The following is a 22094-nucleotide window of genomic DNA, read 5'->3' on the forward strand; positions in this document are numbered from 1 at the left end:
GGGGCGAACCAGGATTCGAACCCGCCCCTTAGACGACTGGGCCACCCGTGCCCCCTTCAGATTAACGATTGACTAGCCTTTGCACGTGCTCATCTTTTCGCTAACACCTGGTATCATCACAGTTTGTTAGACACATGATCCTGACGTACAGTCGACTGCTTTAGGTAAAGACTTAACGTATGAATATGGAGTGGGTTCTGTCAGTTATATTTGCAAAACTATCTCTGGCTTGTTTGGGTTCTAATTGATATGGGGGGCACGGGTGGCCCAGTCGTCTAAGGCGCCGCGATTCGCTGTGCAGAGTTGCGTCCCTTGGGCACGCCAGAAACCTATGATTGTGGGTTCGAATCCCGGTTCGCCCCGATTATGTTTCTAGGTTTGTCAGCACCATACCCGTGCTCGTGGGTTTCACCGATGTGGTAAACGTCTAAGACCTGCATCACTTCTGGCTTTCCTCCCACATTAAGCTGACACGCCGCGATATAACTGGAATACTGTTAAAAGCGGCGTTAAACCAAACTCACTCACTCACTCACTCTAATTGATATGAATAGATACCGTAACACTTTCAGTAGGGACCAGCAACCGTCAAAACATTTACCGAAATTAATCCTGTAAGTACAACGCACAGGGAAAACGCACACAATGTTATCGCAGTCATGACGTATCGACGACACTCTTATCTCTTTCTTACCATGACGGCGTCAATATAAACAACCATGTCACATTTAAATACACCCCTGTTACCTTAACGCTGTTTGGGTATACAAATCAAGCAATTTACACAGACAACAATCCCTGGGCCACATAGTGCAGTGTTCGCTCTCGGCTTTTTTTCATTGGTCCTGACGGCATGCAACGGTGATTGTATCGATCCTCTGAGAGTGAAATAAGGTTCGTCCACACTAATTGTTTCAGTACACACAGTCTGTGGCTGGGATATGATGTAAAATGGCGTTGGACGACGTCACGTGGTACGTGGGAGTGCGTCTTCTCCTTCTGTCTCTAACTCTGCGGTGTTGTAAAGCAGCTGGTAAGTCCACTGATTCTCAAATATCACAACATGATTATAATTATTTACATATTTTAAAAAAATATCCAGAAACCAGAAGGTCCGCCACTCTGTCGGGTATCTGAAGTTTGTAGCAAACTGTTTTGCTGTTAGAATCAACATGTCAGAAGGTGACGCGTTTTAGTTGTCTGTGACACTGGTGTATTTGATGTGCAGAGTTGTGTTCCTTAGATGTGCCAGGATGCTAAGATACTTTTTTCGTCATGCTAATGATCCTTTAGTTGTCAGTTTTATACTGCATTGTCTCTCTGCACGCCGCCACAAGCGATGTCACACAACACCTACAGAATAATACAAACATTCTAGCATTCAGCAGGCATTCATCTTTCACGTATCCATCCGCTCAGTCATGCATAAAAGGTTCAGCTAGTTTCACTTGACCAATCCCAGGTTCTTGGCTTCTGTCTCAAACGCTTATAATTTCCATATTGTGACCACAAACACTTAAGGTTCTTCACCCAGAACCATCGCTACATCATTCTATATACTCTGTGATCGAGGGTGGCATAACAGTGGTAAACGTCTTGTTTGTTTGTTTGTTGTTTAACGCCGCTTTCCGCAATATTCCAGCTATATGACGGCGGTCTGTAAATAATCGAGTCTGGACCAGACAATCAACTGATTATCACTATGAGCATCGATCCACGCACTTGGGATCGATGACATGCATAAACTAAGTCACCGAGCCTGACCACCTAATCCCTTTAGTCACCTTTTAAGACAAGCGTGGGTTGCTGAAGACCTATTCTACCCCGGAAAGTAAACGTATACACAGGTGACGGGTATTACGTCGTCGATGACGAGCGTTTTGTTACTTAACATAGCTGTTGAATCGTTGTCAAATAAATACTGGCAGTCAGATGTCTTCAACATGACATGTTTGTCAAATCTGGGCGGCAGGCTTGCTAAGCACGATCCTAATATTATGAACAGTTAGTGTGCATCCAGTGCCATCCACAATATACATTTTAATTGATTCTACTGTACGGACATTGTATTATTAATCCATGTCCTGCATAGGTACAGCATTGCATGCACTTTAATGTCGCAGTACGTTCGCACCAATACCACAACGCATGCACTTTAATATCGCAGTACGTTCGCACCAATACCACAACGCATGCACTTTAATGTCGCAGTACGTTCGCACCAATACCACAACGCATTCACTTTAATATCGCAGTACGTTCACACCAATACCACAACGCATGTACTTTAATATCGCTGTACGTTCGCACCAATACCACAACGCATGCACTTTAATATCGCAGTACGTTCACACCAATACCACAACGCATGCACTTTAATATCGCAGTACGTTCGCACCAATACCACAACGCATGCACTTTAATATCGCAGTACGTTCGCACCAATACCACAACGCATGCGCATCAATACCACAATGCATGCACACCATTACCACAACGCATGTGCATCAATACCAAAGTGCGTGCGCATCAATACCACAATGCATGCGCCCCAATACCACAATACATGCGCCTCAATACCAAAGTGCATGCGCATCAATACCACAATACATGCGCATCAATACCACAACGCATATGCATCAATACCAAAGTGCATGCGCATCAATACCACAATGCATGCGCACCAATACCACAACGCATGCGCACAATACCAAAGTGCATGCGCATCAATACCACAATGCATGCTCACAATACCACAACGCATGTGCATCAATATCACAATGCATGCGCATCAATACCACAACGCATGTGCATCAATATTGTAATGCATGCGCATTAATACCAAAAAGCATCATGCCACAATGCATGCACATCATTATCTCAGTGCATGCGCATCAATACCACAGAGGATGCGCATCAATACCACAACGCATGCGCATCAATACCAAAGTGCATGCGCATCAATACCACAATTCATGCGCACCAATACCACAACGCATGCACTTTAATATCGCAGTACGTTCGCAACAATACCACAACGCATGCGCATCAATACCAAAGTGCATGCGCATCAATACCACAATTCATGCGCACCAATACCACAACGCATACACATCAATACCAAAGTGCATGCGCATCAATACCACAATGCATGCGCACCAATACCACAACGCATGCGCACCAATACCAAAGTGCATGCGCATCAATACCACAATGCATGCGCACCAATACCACAACGCATGTGCATCAATATCACATGCATGCGCATCAATAACACAACGCATGCGCATCAATATCGTAATGCATGCGCATTAATACCAAAAAGCATCATGCCACAATGCAAGCACATCATTATCGCAGTGCATGCGCATCAATACCACAGAGATGGGCATCAATACCACAACGCATGCGCATCTGTACTACAATGCATGCGCATCAATATACAGTGCATCAATATACAGTTAGAAATTATAGTCGCGAACCTCTGTCTACCTGTCATCTAATCCATACTCTCCCTCTCGTCGTGGATGATGCGTTAGCCGGTGCTGATCTATCCATCACTATGACACTTTGTGCTGGGACACGGTATGCCAGTTGCGTTGATCGATGTCCATGTCAATCGGTGTCTTGTCTGTCCCAGACCGCCATCATATAGCTGCAATACTGATGAGTGCGGCGTTAAACAAAAGAAATGTACAAAGATATATCAATACTATTTTCCTTACAAAATCTTTTTATTCGCGAATGAATTTTCACAAAACAATATAAAACTTAGTTACAGTGAAACCCTTTTATTCCGGATTGTTGTGTTCGGATATATATGTTATATCATATAATAATATTTAATAAATATATATTTCTCCATGACTCGATAATCCGGTCATTTGCTAATCCGGACTCGTTTTCTTGAAACACAACAATCCGTATTAACAGGGTTGTTTAGTATGACCTAATCTGCCAATGTTGTTTCACCTTATTATTCCTACATGTCCACGTGAATCAATGGTTGATTAGTGGATGCTTTGTACGAAATAGGTGAAAGATGTCAATGTATGCGCATGCTTATCTGTTATTAAAAGCAGCATTAACAAAACCTCTTCATCACACACACACACACACACACGCACGCACGCACGCACGCACGCATGCGCGCGCGCGCGATAAAAAGCAAGAGAGTATAAAAAACGCAATAAAACATTAAAACATGTAGTAAAAGATATGTCAAATACAGGTTAAGGCATACGGTATGCATGTTTAGTTGTTAGGCAGGGTTGTAACATGTTCCGGCACGTGTGGTGTAAATAGCATATTCGTCACCTCGGTTGATTGAAATATACATGATTAATGTCAATGCATTTTATAGCAGATGAAGGGTGAGCTACAACCGCGTGAACTTGATTGGCTTATAGCAGAGACATAGTGTCGTGTGGTAAACAATCTTACAGAAGATTACTGTGCCTGTAAGAGGTCACGTCAAATGGAGCTCAACATCGTTTTCAAGGTTATTACACTTACATAGCGACGTGCGTGCGTGCGCGTGTGTGTGTGTGCGTGTACGTGCTTGCTTACCCTGTCACAGTTTAATATGACCCAGTGTACCCAGACACAGCATACTGACTCCCACCGGCCAAACATTGTTTTAGCCGAGGCCAGGCAGGGTAAATACAAGTACCATCTTTTAACGTCTTTTGGTGTGACGCGGCCGGGGATCGAACCATCGACGTTCCGCTCTGTGGGCAGACACTCTACCCACCAGGCCATGGAGGTGGTCACATGCTTTAAGATCTGGAGTAGGTGAAGGGTTCAATATACCTACACAGGATCAGTCTTACTATTCTATCTGTGGTAGCTGAATGTTAAAACTGCCAATGAAGTTTCTGCCAATACCATTCAATCTGCAGTAGCTGAATGTTTAACCTGTCTTCAAAGGATCAGTCAATACTATTCTATCTGCAGTAGCTGAATGTTAAACCTGCCTATGAAGTTTCTGCCAATACCATTCAATCTGCAGTAGCTGAATGTTGAACCTGTCTTCAAAGCATCAGTCAATACTATTCAATCTGCAGTAGCTGAATGTTGAACCTGTTTTCAAAGGATCAGTCAATACTATTCTATCTGCAGTAGCTGAATGTTAAACCTGCCTATGAAGTTTCTGCAAATACCATTCAATCTGCAGTAGCTGAATGTTGAACCTGTTTTCAAAGGATCAGTCAATACTATTCTATCTGCAGTAGCTGAATGTTAAACCTGCCTATGAAGTTTCTGCCAATACCATTCAATCTGCAGTAGCTGAATGTTGAACCTGTCTTCAAAGGATCAGTCAATACTATTCTATCTGCAGTAGCTGAATGTTAAACCTTCCTATGAAGTTTCTGCCAATACCATTCAATCTGCAGTAGCTGAATGTTGAACCTGTCTTCAAAGGATCAGTCAATACTATTCTATATGCAGTAGCTGAATGTTAAACCTGCCTATGAAGTCTCTGCCAATACCATTCAATCTGCAGTAGCTGAATGTTGAACCTGTTTTCAAAGCATCAGTCAATACTATTCTATCTGCAGTAGCTGAATGTTAAACCTGCCTATGAAGTTTCTGCCAATACCATTCAATCTGCAGTAGCTGTATTGAAACCTGTCTTCAAAGGATCAGTCAATACTATTCTATCTGCAGTAGCTGAATGTTAAACCTGCCTATGAAGTTTCTGCCAATACCATTCAATCTGCAGTAGCTGAATGTTGAACCTGTCTTCAAAGGATCAGTCAATACTATTCTATTTGCAGTAGCTGAATGTTAAACCTTCCTATGAAGTTTCTGCCAATACCATTCAATCTGCAGTAGCTGAATGTTGAACCTGTCTTCAAAGGATCAGTCAATACTATTCTATTTGCAGTAGCTGAATGTTAAACCTTCCTATGAAGTTTCTGCCAATACTATTCTATCTGCAGTAGCTGAATGTTGAACCTGTCTTCAAAGGATCAGTCAATACCATCCAATCAGGTGAAGGGTTAACCCAGCCTACAAGATTTGAAGAAAGTAGTTGAACATGTTTTGTGGTCGAAATAGGTTTGAGTACGATAAATATGTGCTCAGTCTGGTCCTAAAATTGATTTGAAACCTTGTCGTTCAAGTAACCCATTATCTATGATACTGAGGGATTCGTAGGAGATTCATATGAGACATGGAGGACTATATATCTTTCAGAGGACACTGATCCTGGCTCCATGGTTATCTGAACCATATTGTTTGAAAACAAGGACCCTACTCCACACAGCGATCTTAGAAGAAGTCCATATGGAGGACATGAGAACCATGACGTCAGTATCGCTTTGTGGCACTGAACCCATGCCTCAGGCTGTTAGGGGGCACAGGTGGCCTAGTCGTCTAGGGCGCCGCGATTCGCTGTGCAGAGTTGCGTCCCTTAGCACGCCAGAAACCTATGATTGTGGGTTCGAATCCCGGTTCGCCCCGATTATGTTTCTAGGTTTGTCTGCACCATGCCCGTGTTCGTGGGTTTCACCGAAATGGTAAACGTCTGAGACCTGCATCACTTCAGGCTTTCCTCCCACATTAAGCTGAAACGCCGCGATATAACTGTAATAATGTTAAAAGCGGCGTTAAACCCAACTCACTCATTCACTCACTCACTCACTCAGGCTGTAAGTATACTTTGTAATGTGTTAGTTGGAATCATCCATTTGTTTGCCCCAATCCAAAATTAAACAATATGCATGTTTTGAAGCCGTGGCCGGAACAATGTTGTTTTTCTAACATAATCACCTCCTCCCTCCCACTCGATCTCGAAACCATCCAACCCATCGCACCCAACCCACCACACCCAGAACTTTAAACGGCCTTTTCCTCAATGAAATGGCTGTGGTCCTGAGGTGCACGTTAAGGCATGCTTGTATTATTTTTGTGGGATGTGTTTACTACAAAACACGATTCGCACTGTATAAAGGCCAAAATGTATAATTACGAAATATCTAATATAAACATATACGTTAGTCCAGCTGGCATACTTTAAAACATGTAATCCCTTTCCTAGAGACACATAGCCTGCGATCACATATCATCACAAGGGACTGTGGGATCTGTAGACACTGGAACTTCGTGCAACAAACCAACTGTTTAAACATGTATATCAAACGTGTGGAATCTCGTTGAATATGTAATCGGGTTGACATTAAAGTTTTTTCGTAAAGACCAAGAAGGAAATATAGAATCTGGAGGTATTGTTTCAGGCATGAAATATACTGGACGTGTAAAGCGTATGGATTTTACTACATCATGTAATGTAGAACAGATGGATGTTAGGGCATGTAGAGCGTGTGGATTTTACTACATCATGTAATGTAGAACAGATGGATGTTAGGGCATATGGAACGTGTGGATTTTACTCCATCATGTAATATAGAACGGATGGATGTTAGGACATTATGACTTCTAGAGCGTGTGGATTTTACTACATCATGTAATGTAGAAAGGATGGATGTTAGGACATTATGACATGTAGAGCGTGTGGATTTTACTACATCATGTAATGTAGAACAGATGGATGTTAGGGCATGTAGAGCGTATGGATTTTACTACATCATGTAATGTAGAACAGATGGATGTTAGGGCATGTAGAGCGTGTGGATTTTACTACATCATGTAATGTAGAAGAGATGGATGTTAGGACATTGTGACATATAGAGCGTGTGGATTTTATGACTTTATGACATGTAGAAAGTGTGGATTTTAAGATTTTTTTTGCGTGAACAATATGTGGATTTTAGGACATTTTGACATGTGGAATTTGTGGATTTTACGATTTTATGTTACAATTTATCACGATACACAGCTTTTCAATTGGACGGAAGGTCGGTCACCTGACCGCGAAATTGACGTTCATAAGTGTATGAACGACACAATTTGACGTTCATGCATTTTCATGAGACCGTGTTCTTGAAATGACGTAAACACTGACGAACCACTTCCACATTCCCGGGGAAACCCCTCGGAATTCTCTTACACGAATACACACAGAAACGTTTTTTCTGATCATTTAAACCCTTTAATCTTGAACTCAGCGTTTTAGTAAACATTGAGAAACGTCAGAGAGTTTGACTGCACGATCGTTCACGAATCTCCCCACTACGACCCATCCTAGTAAACAAAACGAAGAAATGCACATCCAAACTATGGTAGTATCGACTAGGCTGATGGTGACAGTCTACAGCAATCTATGAGTTTACCTTAGTGTCTATTTGACACATCTTTAATCACCTTTCAATGATCGTCCAATTGATCAATGATGACTAAAACATGAAACCGCCATAGGTTCATTAGCAACTCCCGAAATCTCTCCCGTATCGTGTCGACCATTTTGACGTCTTGTACTTGTAAATGTATTACGACACGCTGTCATTGTGATTGGCTTACTGAGGTAGTTCGTAACAGACCGTTCTCATCTTATGGTGATATTATTTGAATACATGTGTTGCGTGAGATGTTACTGAAGAGCAGGTTGCGCATACATACGCTCATGTCACCTCTCTTTTTAGGAACTATTTTATATTATTCCGCGATATAACTGGTTGTTGTATGGCTGTCAGTGTAAACATGAAGTCACACGTACTAAATAATATTGTGCATGGATCTAGATCTTGGCCTACATCCTTTGGGGTAATAAATTGTGAAAACAAATGATAAGAATTGACTTTCACTTTGTGTTAGTTAATTGGAGTATGAACCTTCATAGAGTGAGGGCCAAACATTGTATGAACCACACACAAAGTGAGAGTCAATTCTTAATTTATAACAGGTAATTGTAAGGACATTATGACAGGTAAATTTAAGGACATTATGACAGGTAAATTTAAGGATATTATGGCAGGTAAGTTTAAGGACATTATGACAGGTAAATTTAAGGACATTATTTCAGGTAAATTGAAGAGTGAGTGAGTGAGGTTTTACGCCACTTTTAGCAATATTCCAGCAATATCACGGTGGGTGACACCAGAAATGGGCTTCACACATTGTACCCATGTCGGGAATCGAACCCGGGTCTTCGGCGTGACGAGCGAACGCTTTAACCACTAGGCTACCCGACCGCCCCTGTGAATTTAAGAACATTATGACAGGTAAATTTAAGGACATTATGACAGGTAAATTTAAGAACATTTTGACAGGTAAATTTAATGACATTATGACAGGTAAGTTTAAGGACATTATGACAGGTAAATTTAAGGCGTTATTACAGGTAAAATTAAGGACATTATGACAGGTAAATTTAAGGACATTATGACATGTAAACTGAAGAACATTATGACAGGTAAATTTAAGTACATTATGACAGGTAAATTTAAGGACATAATGACAGGTAAATGTAAGGACATTATTACATGTAAATTTAAGGACATTATGACAGGTACATCTTGTGGATTGTAAGACAATATGACGTGTAGAACATGTCGGATGGCTGGGACGTTAACGATCATTGGACAGTGTGACGTGTTGAACATGTAGGTTAGATAGAAGGTTAAGAATCACAGTGCATTATGACATTTAGAACATGTAGGAAGATAGGACGTTAAGGTATCACAGGGCATTATTGCAATTAGAACATGTTGAAAGGTATAAAGTTAATGATCGTAGGACATTATGAAAGGTAGAAGATGTGGGAGGAAAGGACGTAAAGGATCATAGGACATTATAACATTTAGAACAGGTAGGACTGGTAAGACAGTTAGGACAGGTAAGACAGGTAGGACAGTTAGGAAGGTAAGACAGGTAAGACAGGTAGGACAGGTAAGACAGGTAGGACTGGTAAGACAGGACAAGTATGACAGGTAAGACAGGTAGAACAGGTAGAACAGGTAGGACAGGTAGGACTGGTAGGACTGGTAAGACATTTAGGACTGGTAGGACTGGTAAGACAGGTAGGACAGTTAGGAAGATAGTACGGGTAGGATAGGCAAGACAGGTAGGACAGTTAGGAAGATAGGACGGGTAGGACAGGTAAGACAGGTAGGACAGTTAGGAAGATAGTACGGGTAGGACTGGTAAGACAGGTAGGACAGTTAGGAAGATAGCACGGGTAGGACAGGTAAGACAGGTAGGACAGTTAGGAAGATAGCACGGGTAGGACAGGTAAGGCAGGTAAGACAGTTAGGAAGATAGTACGGGTAGGACAGGTAAGACAGGTAGGACAGTTAGGAAGATAGTACGGGTAGGACAGGTAAGACAGGTAGGACAGTTAGGAAGATAGCACGGGTAGGACAGGTAAGACAAGTAGGACAGTTAGGAAGATAGCACGGGTAGGACAGGTAAGACAAGTAGGACAGTTAGGAAGATAGCACGGGTAGGACAGGTAAGACAAGTAGGACAGTTAGGAAGATAGCACGGGTAGGATAGGTAAGACAGGTAGGACAGTTAGGAAGATAGCACGGGTAGGACAGGTAAGACAGGTAGGACAGTTAGAAAAGATAGCACGGGTGGGACAGGTAAGACAGGTAGGACAGTTAGGAAGATAGCACGGGTAGGACAGGTAAGACAGGTAGGACAGTTAGGAAGATAGCACGGGTAGGACAGGTAAGACAGGTAGGACAGTTAGGAAGATAGTACGGGTGGGACAGGTAAGACAGGTAGGACAGTTAGGAAGATAGTACGGGTAGGACAGGTAAGACAGGTAGGACAGTTAGGACGCACAGCGTTTTTAGGACAGTTAGGACGCACATGTATATGACGTACATGACATGTCGGACATGTGGTCTATGTCATGCATATAACATGATTGTGCAGTCATCAAGGACATGCGTGACACATCAGACAACACCAATGGACGTCAGCCCACAACATCTTTGTTCTGCCCAAGTGTTCACGCGATCCAAGAAACTGATATCAACGTCCGGGCCCTTCACAATCCTAAAATGACAAGTTCATGATTTGATCGCGGCCACTGTGAGAGAAGCTATGTTGTGAGTCCACTTGTGCAATTGTTACAGTGATTGTTATCAATATTCCTGTGCGCAATGATAATTACAATAACACGACTGACGACCCGGGTCCCTGGTAACGCTATATCAAAACGCGATCGCTAACCAATACTATCTCACATAACAATTACTTTGAATCTCAGTTAGGTTTGCTTAATGCCCTAGACATTTGTCCTATATTGCAGGGGGGTGGGGGTGGGGGGGTGGGTTTATTCTTTGGTTGTACGTTCTACAATTGCATGTCATGTTTGTCCTTGACAAAAAAAACTACGAGGCCTGTGATAGACACTCACAATTTTATGAAGTTCTTAGTTTAACACTTAAATGACCTTCCATTTCTTCAATGCCTTTCCAAAACTGTGTATTATGTCATTCGCAGCCCTGACCTCAAAATACACATATTCCTCAAAATCTCCACATTCCTCAAACAACATTCATCTCCTAACCCCATCATAAATCCCCCTTGAAGATCCGGGTAAGAAATATTTTTTTAACAACCCGTACTTGTCGTAAAAGGCGACTAACGGGATCGGTTTATCAGGCTTGTTGACTTGGTTTGATGCATGACGTCGTATCCCAATTGCGTAGATCGATGCTCATGATGTCAGTTGCTGGACTGTCTAGTCCAGGCTCGATAACCTAACATATTGCTAAGTGCTGCGTTAAACATCAAACAAACAAACAAATATGATAAATGGCCGAATCATCACAATACACAAATAGTGATGTCTCTCTGTCATAGTGATTCTAGGGGCGGTCGGGTAGCCTAGTGGTTAAAGTGTTCGCTCGTCACGCCGAAGACCGGGGTTCGATTCCCGACATGGGTACAATGTGTGAAGCCCATTTCTTGTGTCCCCCACCGTGATACTGCTGGAATATTGCTAAAAGTGGCGTAAAACCATACTCACTCGCTCACTCATAGTGATTCTGCTTCGTGCCTCGCTTCAGCGGGTGTTAAAGATGTAGAACTTCTTCCTCAACATAATCTTTGACTGTTCAATCAAGGCGGAGGCGAAAATATGACGATTGTTTGTACTGTTTGGGGTTTTCGTTTTTTTCGGGTTTTTTTCCTTGTGTGTGTGTGTGTGCGTGCGTGCGTGTGTGTGCGTGCGTGCGTGTGTACTCACTCACTCATTTACACTGTTTTTTGTCACTCGTCTAAGGCGCCGCGATTCGATGTGCAGAAACCTATAATTGTGGGTTTCGCCGAAGTGGTAAACGCCTAAGACCTGCATCACTTCAGGCTAGACTAAGTCTTCAGCAACCCATGCTTGTAGTAAAAGGGGACAATGCTTGTCGTAAAAGGCGACTAACGGGATCGGGTGGTCAGGCTCGCTGACTTGGTTGATGCATGTCATCGTATCCCAATTGCGTGGATGGATGCTCATGATGTATACTTTTTTTGCCCGATGTTTTATGAACAAACTTTTCGTGTTGAGGGGCATGTTGTACTTTCATCATCGATGGCCACGAAATACTATCAATATAAGGCTAGCTTAGCTTGAACTTATTGCTACTTTTTGTTAGGACAATTTTCATAGTCTTGTTAGGGAGATATAGGATGAACACCCGAAATGTATTGCATTTCTAATTTGATAATCTTAATCTTAACAAAGAAATCATTTATAACTTATTCAGATTGGTGATAACTCATCCGGTTTATTCCACTTTGTTATAAGATTATGTTTTTATCCAGTTATTGTTTTTTTTCAATTATAAATTGCATCAGATGAACGATAATGATACATAAACTGAAACTCATTGTTGTGAACAACACCGTTGCTATAGCAACTGTAAACAACGCTTCCATTGGAGTTTGATTACTCCCGAAAGACTGTGTGATGATGTACGATTAGATGACAGCATCGTGACGGTTAAACTGAGATAGCATCATCCATTAATCATCCATTGAATTCATCTGTTCCAGGAGACGAACATCTTTTCGAAAAAAAATTATAACTGTCATTATGATGATTCATGTAATAAATATGTATTCTGGGGTTAACCTTGAGGGCTGATACTGGTTTGATGTTTTTGTTTACCATGCAATTCGAACCGTCGTATATGGTGGCGTGTGGCTGCTCACGATGTGTGAAGTATGACATTGGCAGATAGTATACAAGGTATCCGTTATCTAAATATCAATTGTTTGACATTTCTTGTCAAAGAACACGGAAATTAATGACTGTTTAATGACAATGCGATTTTTGCTTACGGCGGTTGCTTTGATGTGTGCCATAATCATTTCTTGTCAAAGAACACGGAAATTAATGACTGTTTAATGACAATGCGATTTTTGCTTACGGCGGTTGCTTTGATGTGTGCCATAACCGACATATGTGTTGTAAATGACGTCATTAATGTTGCATTGGGGCTGCAAGGGTGCCACCCACCCCTCCTCCCGCACAAACACATTTCTTTCATACACCTTACATGTTAATTGCGTCCTCAACCTCGGAGTTTATCATATAAGATAAATCTTCAACAGGATTTAATGATGGTATATGTATTTCAAATTAAACAATTATGCTGATAGCGACAGTAATTAAACTGTTTGTATTAATATTTTACTTCTTTTCTGGTCGGCGGATTAAAAAACGATGCTTTTCATTTTTATTCACATTTCAATTGTTAGAATCGGCCGCCTCGTAAACCTAGGTTGAAAAAAGTCTGGCCATTAGAGCGTGACGGTAACAGAGAAGAATAACAAACACACACACACACACACACACACACACACACACACACACACACACACACACACACACACACACACACACACACACACACACACACACACACACACGCACACACGAACTCACACATTGTCACGCATACAGACATATACACACACACACTCACTAAAATCTGTTTTTTAAAAGTAATAGTGTATAAATGACAAATATGCAATGTGAGAGATGTCAAAGTATGCATATCTGTTATTAAAACAGCATTACAAAGCCTGTGTGGTTGGTTATGCGTGGCTGCTTGAACTGGTTCGTACAAATGCGTACATTGTTAGTGCTATCGCACTGAGATACCATGTCGCAGTTTAACATGGCCACCTATGAAGAAGGGGTCTTTGGCGTGACGAACCAACGATTTAACTGCTAGGCCACCCAACCACCCCATCTTACATATAAGAGCAATTATAGGGTCGTAACGTTTTATGTATTGAAGAAATCGTGTATAAACGACAAATATGCAATGTGAAAGATGTCAATGTATGCTTATCTGTTATTACAAGCAGCATTAACAAAACCTCTCCACCCCACACACCCCTCACACACACACACACACACACACACACACACACACACACACAAATCAGCGAAAATGCACAATGCGCATGAACTGTACGGTCAGACCAAGGCGATGCCTATAACCCAAGCACATGATCACTTCATTTGACGCCATCAAACATTTGTTCTGAAATATATAAGTCTGTCATAATTGAATATATACATCGGGTTAGAGACACCCCGAAGCTGTCGCCACGCACCTGCTGTTTACCCCCACGTTCCAGTGAACACAGACATGATAGATGACAGGTTAATAGTTTCATTACGTCTTGACAATCTGTCGTGATACTGACATGTGGTAGTTGACCATTGAATGTATAACACCCCGTTTAATGCACCAGAACTGTCAATACATTTGACTTCGCTCTGCCTTAGGCTGTATTAACGTCAGTGTCGTGACAACTAGGCCGTCTTTATAATTTTGTGTTTCCCATCCCCCACAGGTCCCTAACTATCTACCAGTGAAGATCCGGGGTAGAATAGGTCATCAGCTACCCATGCCTGCCTTAAGGGTGACTAACGGGATCGGGTGGTCAGGCTCGGTGACTTGGTTGATGCATGTCATCGTATCCCATTTGTATAGATTGATGCTCATGACGTCAATCACTGTATGCCTGGTCTAGATGCGATTATTTACAGACGACATATATGTGGAATATTGTTGAGTGCGGCGTTAAACAACAAACAAACAAAACAAAGCTATATCACACGAATGATAAATGACTGTTATAACGAATTTATACATAAAATCCAAATTGTGTAGATGTCCATCACTGGATAGTCTGGTCCTTACTCGATCATGTACAGCCCGCCGTCATGTAGCTGGAATATTGCTGAGTGAGGCGTTAAACAAGAAATAAGCAAAAAACAAATCACATGAAACTCCTTGCTGTAGTATTTCCGTGTTAGTCAGTTAGGAGGTTAATATACTTGGCGTACGTATACAATGTGGAGCTAGGTTAACTTACATTTAACTGCGCTAATTGAATTCGGAACAGAACACGCAGCAAAGGGTCGATGCTCACAACCCAGAAGCGTAATCAAGTCGAACAGGGGTTCAACCCATCCGGTAGGCCCAAGGGAAGCAACTCTTCAAAGTGCTTGTTTTTGTTGGTTGGTTTGTTTGTTTAACGCCTCATTTAGCACTTTACCAGCTATATGATGGTGGCCTATAAATAATCGAGTCTGGACCAGACAATCCAGTGATTGATATAGTCACGAATGATCAGGGGTGTCATAAAATATGAATACAGTAATTATGAAAACGTGGTAATAGTTTCACAGGTTTATTAATAACGGCTAATTGTTCTTATAGATTATAATAAAAGATCAGATAAACCCAATCTGCGCTAACAAAGATCACTGATAAATTACATCAGCGCAAATATACAACCGGCTTAGCCTAGCTACTGTATGAAATGAGTAGGCTAGCTGAAACGACACTTGACACCCGAATGAACTCAACACTCTAATGAGTGAATAACCTAGGCTGGATTAAATAACGGGAAATAAACACTGAGGGCTTATTGTTAGACTACAAAAAAGGCGAGTCACTTTGACTGAACAAAGAAATACTAAAATTCCGAAAATAACTGGACAATCACAGGAAGGTTGCATTTTGGTTATCCACGGATTACTAGAAAAACGGAGTATTGGAAACCCTGGAAACTAAGGTTAGTTCAATACAACCAGACTAAGTCAGAATGTAGATCGAACAGTGTCCAGAACCCACGTACTGACGAAACCTGAGTTCCGACCGTGACCACGCCAGTAGCGAGACAATCGTGAACGATCTAAAGAAACTCGAGTTCCGACCATGACCACGCCAGTAGCGAGACAATCGTAAACGATCTAACGAAACCTGAGTTCCGACCGTGACCACGCCTGTAGCGAGACAACCGTGAACGATCTAACGAAACCTGAGTTCTGACTGTGACCACGCCAGTAGCGAGACAATCGTGAACGATCTAACGAAACCTGGGTTCCGACCGTGACCACGCCAGTAGCGAGACAATCGTGAACGATCTAACGAAACCTGAGTTCCGACCGTGACCACGCCAGTAGCGAGACAATCGTGAACGATCTAACGAAACCCGAGTTCCGACCGTGACCACGCCAGTAGCGAGACAACAGTGAACGATCTAACGAAACCTGAGTTCTGACTGTGACCACGCCAGTAGCGAGACAACCGTGAACGATCTAACGAAACCTGAGTTCCGACCGTGACCACGCCAGTAGCGAGACAATCGTGAACGATCTAACGAAACCTGAGTTCCGACCGTGACCACGCCAGTAGCGAGACAATCGTGAACGATCTAACGAAACCCGAGTTCCGACCGTGACCACGCCAGTAGCGAGACAACCGTGAACGATCTAACGAAACCTGAGTTCTGACTGTGACCACGCCAGTAGCGAGACAACCGTGAACGATCTAACGAAACCTGAGTTCCGACCGTGACCACGCCAGTAGCGAGACAACCGTGAACCATCTAACGAAACCTGAGTTCCGACCGTGACCGCGCCAGTAGCGAGACAACCGTGAACGATCTAACGAAACCTGGGTTCCGACCGTGACCGCGCCAGTAGCGAGACAACCGTGAACGATCTAACGAAACCTGGGTTCCGACCGTGACCGCGCCAGTAGCGAGACAACCGTGAAGATCTAACGAAACCCGGAGGGTGAAGACACAATCTCTGACCGAAGTATAAGTATACAGCGCGCGGAGGAAGGGAGACAATCTCTTTTGGACCGCCGGGGCATACAATAGACTGAGATGCTCACCCAACAAGTGTTTCTACGCATGATGAAAACACGAATAGCAAACTAACTACTATATCCATCCTAAAGTTGTATGTATCAAAATAGGGCGCTGAACATAAGATATCCGACGGTATAATAAAAAGTTTACAACAAGCTATGTACAGTGAGGCAATAATGACCATAAATACATGAGAAATATCTGAATGTACATATACATTCCCCTCATGTTTAAAAAACATCATAACAAAAGCATTTTCAAAACAAGAATACGATAGCGAACATATAAGAGATAACATACATTAACATGGTTTGAGACTGCCATTAGATCACAAGAGAATGAAATAGTCAGGCCACTAAATCTCTACCACACAAGGTACTGACTCTGTAGGATAGTGACCGCCGGACTTTGCCGAGCGATGCCGGAAATAAATCCGGGCAACAGAGCGGCCACAAGACCCATTCGTGGGGAACTCGTGTTATTACGGGACAAGCCGAATAGCGACTCGTGTCCCTCGCATGGCCATTTTTGCGACTGGGTTCCGTCTTAGCGCAAACGGGCATACCTAAAACAATTGTCAACTCGTTGCGTAATGGTTCACATATATTTCCCCATATATCATATATATTTCAGCTGCAATTTAAAGCACACCGAGACATGCGGAATTATACAGTATGATTGAACACATTTAACTGTGTCTACAAGACATATGTAAAATCAAAAATTATTTCTGAGGGATTCTTTGACAAAGAACTTGAAGTCATACGCGCATTCTGATTGGTTTGTCGTATTTTCGCACCTTACATTCTTCGATAGGGGGACGAGTCTTCTTGCATGTTACGGAAATGGGGCGAGTGGTGACGAATGCACAAGACCGTGGCACGAGAAAATTCGAAACAAGGTGACGATATCCCGAACATCGATCTACGCAATTGGGATACGATAACATGTATGAACCACATTTAATTTTAAACAATATTTAATTTAGGAACCATATAAACACCCAAACTATCAATCATATATTCAAACAACTTTGTATTATTTCCACTTTCTGTTTTTTTCCTTATCCTAACCGAGTTCCTTGAATCTGTGATGTAAGAAACACGAAACAATTATAGGAATGGCCTTGCCTTTGTACGACATGTGTAGCCTTATTTGCAAGCATTACGAGACCCTAAGGCGTCAAGTCTTTGACCAGGAATTCCTGGGAACAAACGAACACTCAAGGGTCTTGATCTCGGGTCAATGACGTTTTTGTAACAATGGACAAATATCATTACAGATCGAGACTTTAGATTATGGGCAATGTCCTTGGGAGACCTACTAATCCTGCGTTGACGTGCATGGTGTATGTGGCATATCAAACGTATCCTGCGTGAAGGGGGCTTTGTTCCAGATCACCCGCAGAGTGGGCAATCAACAGGTACACAGGTACTGAGTAGCATAATTGGATGTGACTTTGGTTTAGCGCCGATTTTAAAAGTATTTCAGTTATATCACGGCGTGTCAGCTTAATGTAGACAGAAGGCCCCACGTGATGCATGTTTGAGACGTTTACTATTTTGAAACCCATGCACATGGGTGAGTGAGTGAGTTGGGTTTATCGCCGCTTTTAACAGTATTCCAGTTATATCGCGGCGTGTCAGCTTAATGTGGGAGGAAAGCCCCAAGTGATGCAGGTCTCAGACGTTTACCACTTCAGTGAAACCCACGAGCACGGGTATGGTGCCGACAAACCTAGAAAAATAATTGGGGCGAACCGGGATTCGAACCCACAATCATAGGTTTCTGGCGTGCCCAATGGACGCAACTCTGCACAGCGAATCGCGGCGCCTTATATTCCCTCAGTGTGAAAAGAATGACCAATTTACGCATGTATAGGTCGTATACCACTTCAGTGAAACCCAGCCCTCATTGTGAAAAGAATGACCAATTTACGCATATATAGGTCGTATACCACTTCAGTGAAACTCAGCCCTCATTGTGAGAAGGAAGACCAATTTACGCATGTATAGGTCGTATACCACTTCAGTGAAACCCATGAAGGTTGAGTACAATTTCTGAATATCCTTTCACGGTTAAGGGGTACAACTCCGCACACCACAACAGTTCAAAAAAACGTTCAGATTCTTTCTCTCAAGTGATAAAAATACCGTTGCAAAACGATATCACGTGAGTTATGCAAAGGTACCGATTAAAAATTGTAAACATAAATATTTCCCAAATCCAACTTAATATCCTTTGATCTTTGGTCATGGGTTCGAATCTCCAATTCGATCTGATAATGACCCTACATGTATGTCTGTCGCCACCATATTCATCCTCTTGTACTCACTGAGAACATCGTTAAGTACACTGTATTCGCAGGCGTGTACGTAAAGCCTGCAGGTGCCCCGATCGGCTGTCGGGAATAAATAAATAATATATTCAACCAAACACACCAATGTAAAACAATGAATCCATTGGTTCTGACACATGGCCGCCTTGACTTGACGCTAAGTAAACAACAATTTTAAGTTGATATTTTTCATTGTGTGAAGGAGCTTAACAGATTCTAATTAAACGCGTCCATGCTTCAGGTGTTCTGTCACAATAGTTCTTTATAGAAAAGCGCTTTAATGTAGAAGCACTGTGTGTTAATTACAAATATTCAATAATCACAAAAACTAATCAGTACCTTTATATCGGCTCGGCTAGTTAAGAACAGTGTAATTAGTAGATGTGTATGGAATACTGCAAGGTTCTTTTTACACCCCTCCGTTTTTTTCAATCGCGGCTTGGGATAGCTATACGTTTTAATACAGTGGAGTCCCTTGCTCTGTCAAACCCACAATCCGCTCAGACAAACTCTTGCCATATTTATCACTATTTTGTCCTGGATGTGTCGAACTGGTTGTGTCGAATTACCAGTTGTCTTGAACTCTTGTCAAAATATCAAGAATTAAAAATGCGTTCTTACTCAACCTGATGAGTCGAACACACAAGGAAAATATACAAATACATGTGCTGTAGAATTTCAAAAAGCTGCCATGATTTGTGTAAGTTACATGTACTCAATAAAAGTCTGCAACTAATTAACGGACCAACGTCAAGCAGCTGGGAAGGGTTTTTTGGTATTTTGGTTTTTTGTTTAACGCCGCACTCATTAATATGCCAGCTAACTGACGGGTGTCTGTAAATAATCGAGTCTGAACCAGACAATCCAGTGATTGACATCATGAGCATCGATCTACGCAGTTGGGATACGATGACATGCATCAACGACACCAGCGAGCCTTACCACCTGATCCCGTTAGTCGCCGTTTACGACAAAAGCATAGGTTGCTGAAAAACAATTCTGACCCAGATCTTCAGGGTGTCCTTTATGTGTTATTAGGGTAAGCATCAACTGTTATAGTAAATTCAGTGTGCATAATTAAAGTAGAGACACACGTCTTAGGCCTTGAGTATAATGAATCACACTCGCTAAAACAACCGAATGTTCCGAGGCCAGTCTCAATAAAACGTAAAACGAAAATGCGAAACTTCAAACACGCGAGAAATCGAAATGAAACACTTCTTTAATTGAATGGTTATGCCCAATTCGTTTATATATTTAGAACGTATTCATTTCAAGTTAGCTAGTATTTTTGGTCAGGAATGCAAACATCAAACTCTGCGGGCAACCACTTGAGTCGAATACGATAAACTATATTTATTGTGTGTATGTGGAAGTTATGGGAAAATAAATGTTCGCCTTATGTCATGGTCTATCTGATAACCCCATGCTGAGAAATCGATCGAAAAGACTAAGTATTCTCGAGTAATGAACCCGTTTCCACTCGATGCACCTGATAATAATAAAAATACTACTACAAATAATAATGTTATTATCGACAGCCAAAAGTGAGAAAAAATTACTTCGTTTCCAATGCAAAGCCCTCAAATACCCCGTCGATGATTTATTCACACATTTACTGCAGAAGGAAGAAGCATTTCATTTCTCCGTTTCAACGTTTCCTGTGAGTAAATTAGCTATGGTTCGAATCCGCTTCTGGGACCTACATTATGGTTGGTATTGGATATTGGCCATAGAGACCCAGGAACCTCAATTGTAGCTTGCGGCGTTTACGGAAATTGTACCTTGCAACGGAAGCGTAACAAGATTTCAAATGTCAACCGGAATGCTAAAACTCTGGAACATCCGAGGAGCAATGTTAATTTGCATCGACATTGGCAGGTTTATTATCAGTAACACTCTCTACGCGAACTGACGAAAGTTGTTTTACAGAAATGACCTTATAGTGATGACGTAAACGTAGATGACGTAATATATTTTCATGACAGAGGACATCGTATGGCTGCTTCACAAGTGTAATGAGTGAGTGAGTTGGGTTTAACGCCGCTTTTAACAGTATTCCAGTTATATCACGGCGTGTCAGCTTAATGTGGAACGAAAGCCCGAAGTGATGCAAGTCTCAGACGTTTACCTCATCTTTGAAACCCACGAGCACGGGTATGGTGCTAACAAACCTAGAAACATAATCGGGGCGAACCGGGATTCGAACCCACAATCATAGGTTTCTGGCGTGCTAAAGGGACGCAACTCTGCACAGCGAATCGCAGTGACTTTGACGACTGGGCCACCCGTGCCACCACAAGTGTAATGAAATATTACTGTCAGTTGTTAATGATCAAATATACTTTTCGCCATATAGGGGTGGCAGGTTACCCTAGTGGTTAATAACGTTCGCTCGTCTCGTGGAGACTTGGGTTCGATCCCCACGTTAACGTCAAAGGGTAGAGAGCATCCTTGGTGTCATGGTATGACTGGTATACATAAAGCGGAATATGATCTTATTCACTAACAAAACATGTTCACATTTTGCTAAAAGATCACAAGCAATGTCTGCTAATAGCAGAGTCCACTGTTCGATTCCGACAATATTATAAGTATGTATTTGATCACACAAACGCCTCCCTAGTCTAGTGGTAGAGCGTCCGCCGGAGAGCGTAACGTCCGGGGTTCGATCCCCAGCTGCGTTATACCAAAAGACGTTAAAAGATGATACTTC

General features: G+C 42.1%; 1 protein-coding gene across 1 annotated transcript in view; it reads left to right on the forward strand.

Moving 5' to 3' along the window:
- The first annotated feature begins 940 nt into the window (after positions 1-940).
- Positions 941-22094, forward strand: part of LOC139457219 (fibrocystin-L-like) — a 48445-nt gene continuing 27291 nt past the window's right edge. Inside the window, exon 1 of the mRNA XM_071238635.1 lies at positions 941-1033. Within this exon, the coding sequence (XP_071094736.1) occupies positions 952-1033 (82 nt within the window). The 5' untranslated portion in view covers positions 941-951. The remainder of the gene's footprint in view (positions 1034-22094) is intronic.

The sequence above is a fragment of the Haliotis cracherodii genome, unplaced genomic scaffold (genome assembly GCF_022045235.1).
Source record: "Haliotis cracherodii isolate W230 unplaced genomic scaffold, xgHalCrac1.p SCAF_12, whole genome shotgun sequence".
Taxonomy (NCBI): Eukaryota; Metazoa; Mollusca; class Gastropoda; order Lepetellida; family Haliotidae; genus Haliotis; species Haliotis cracherodii.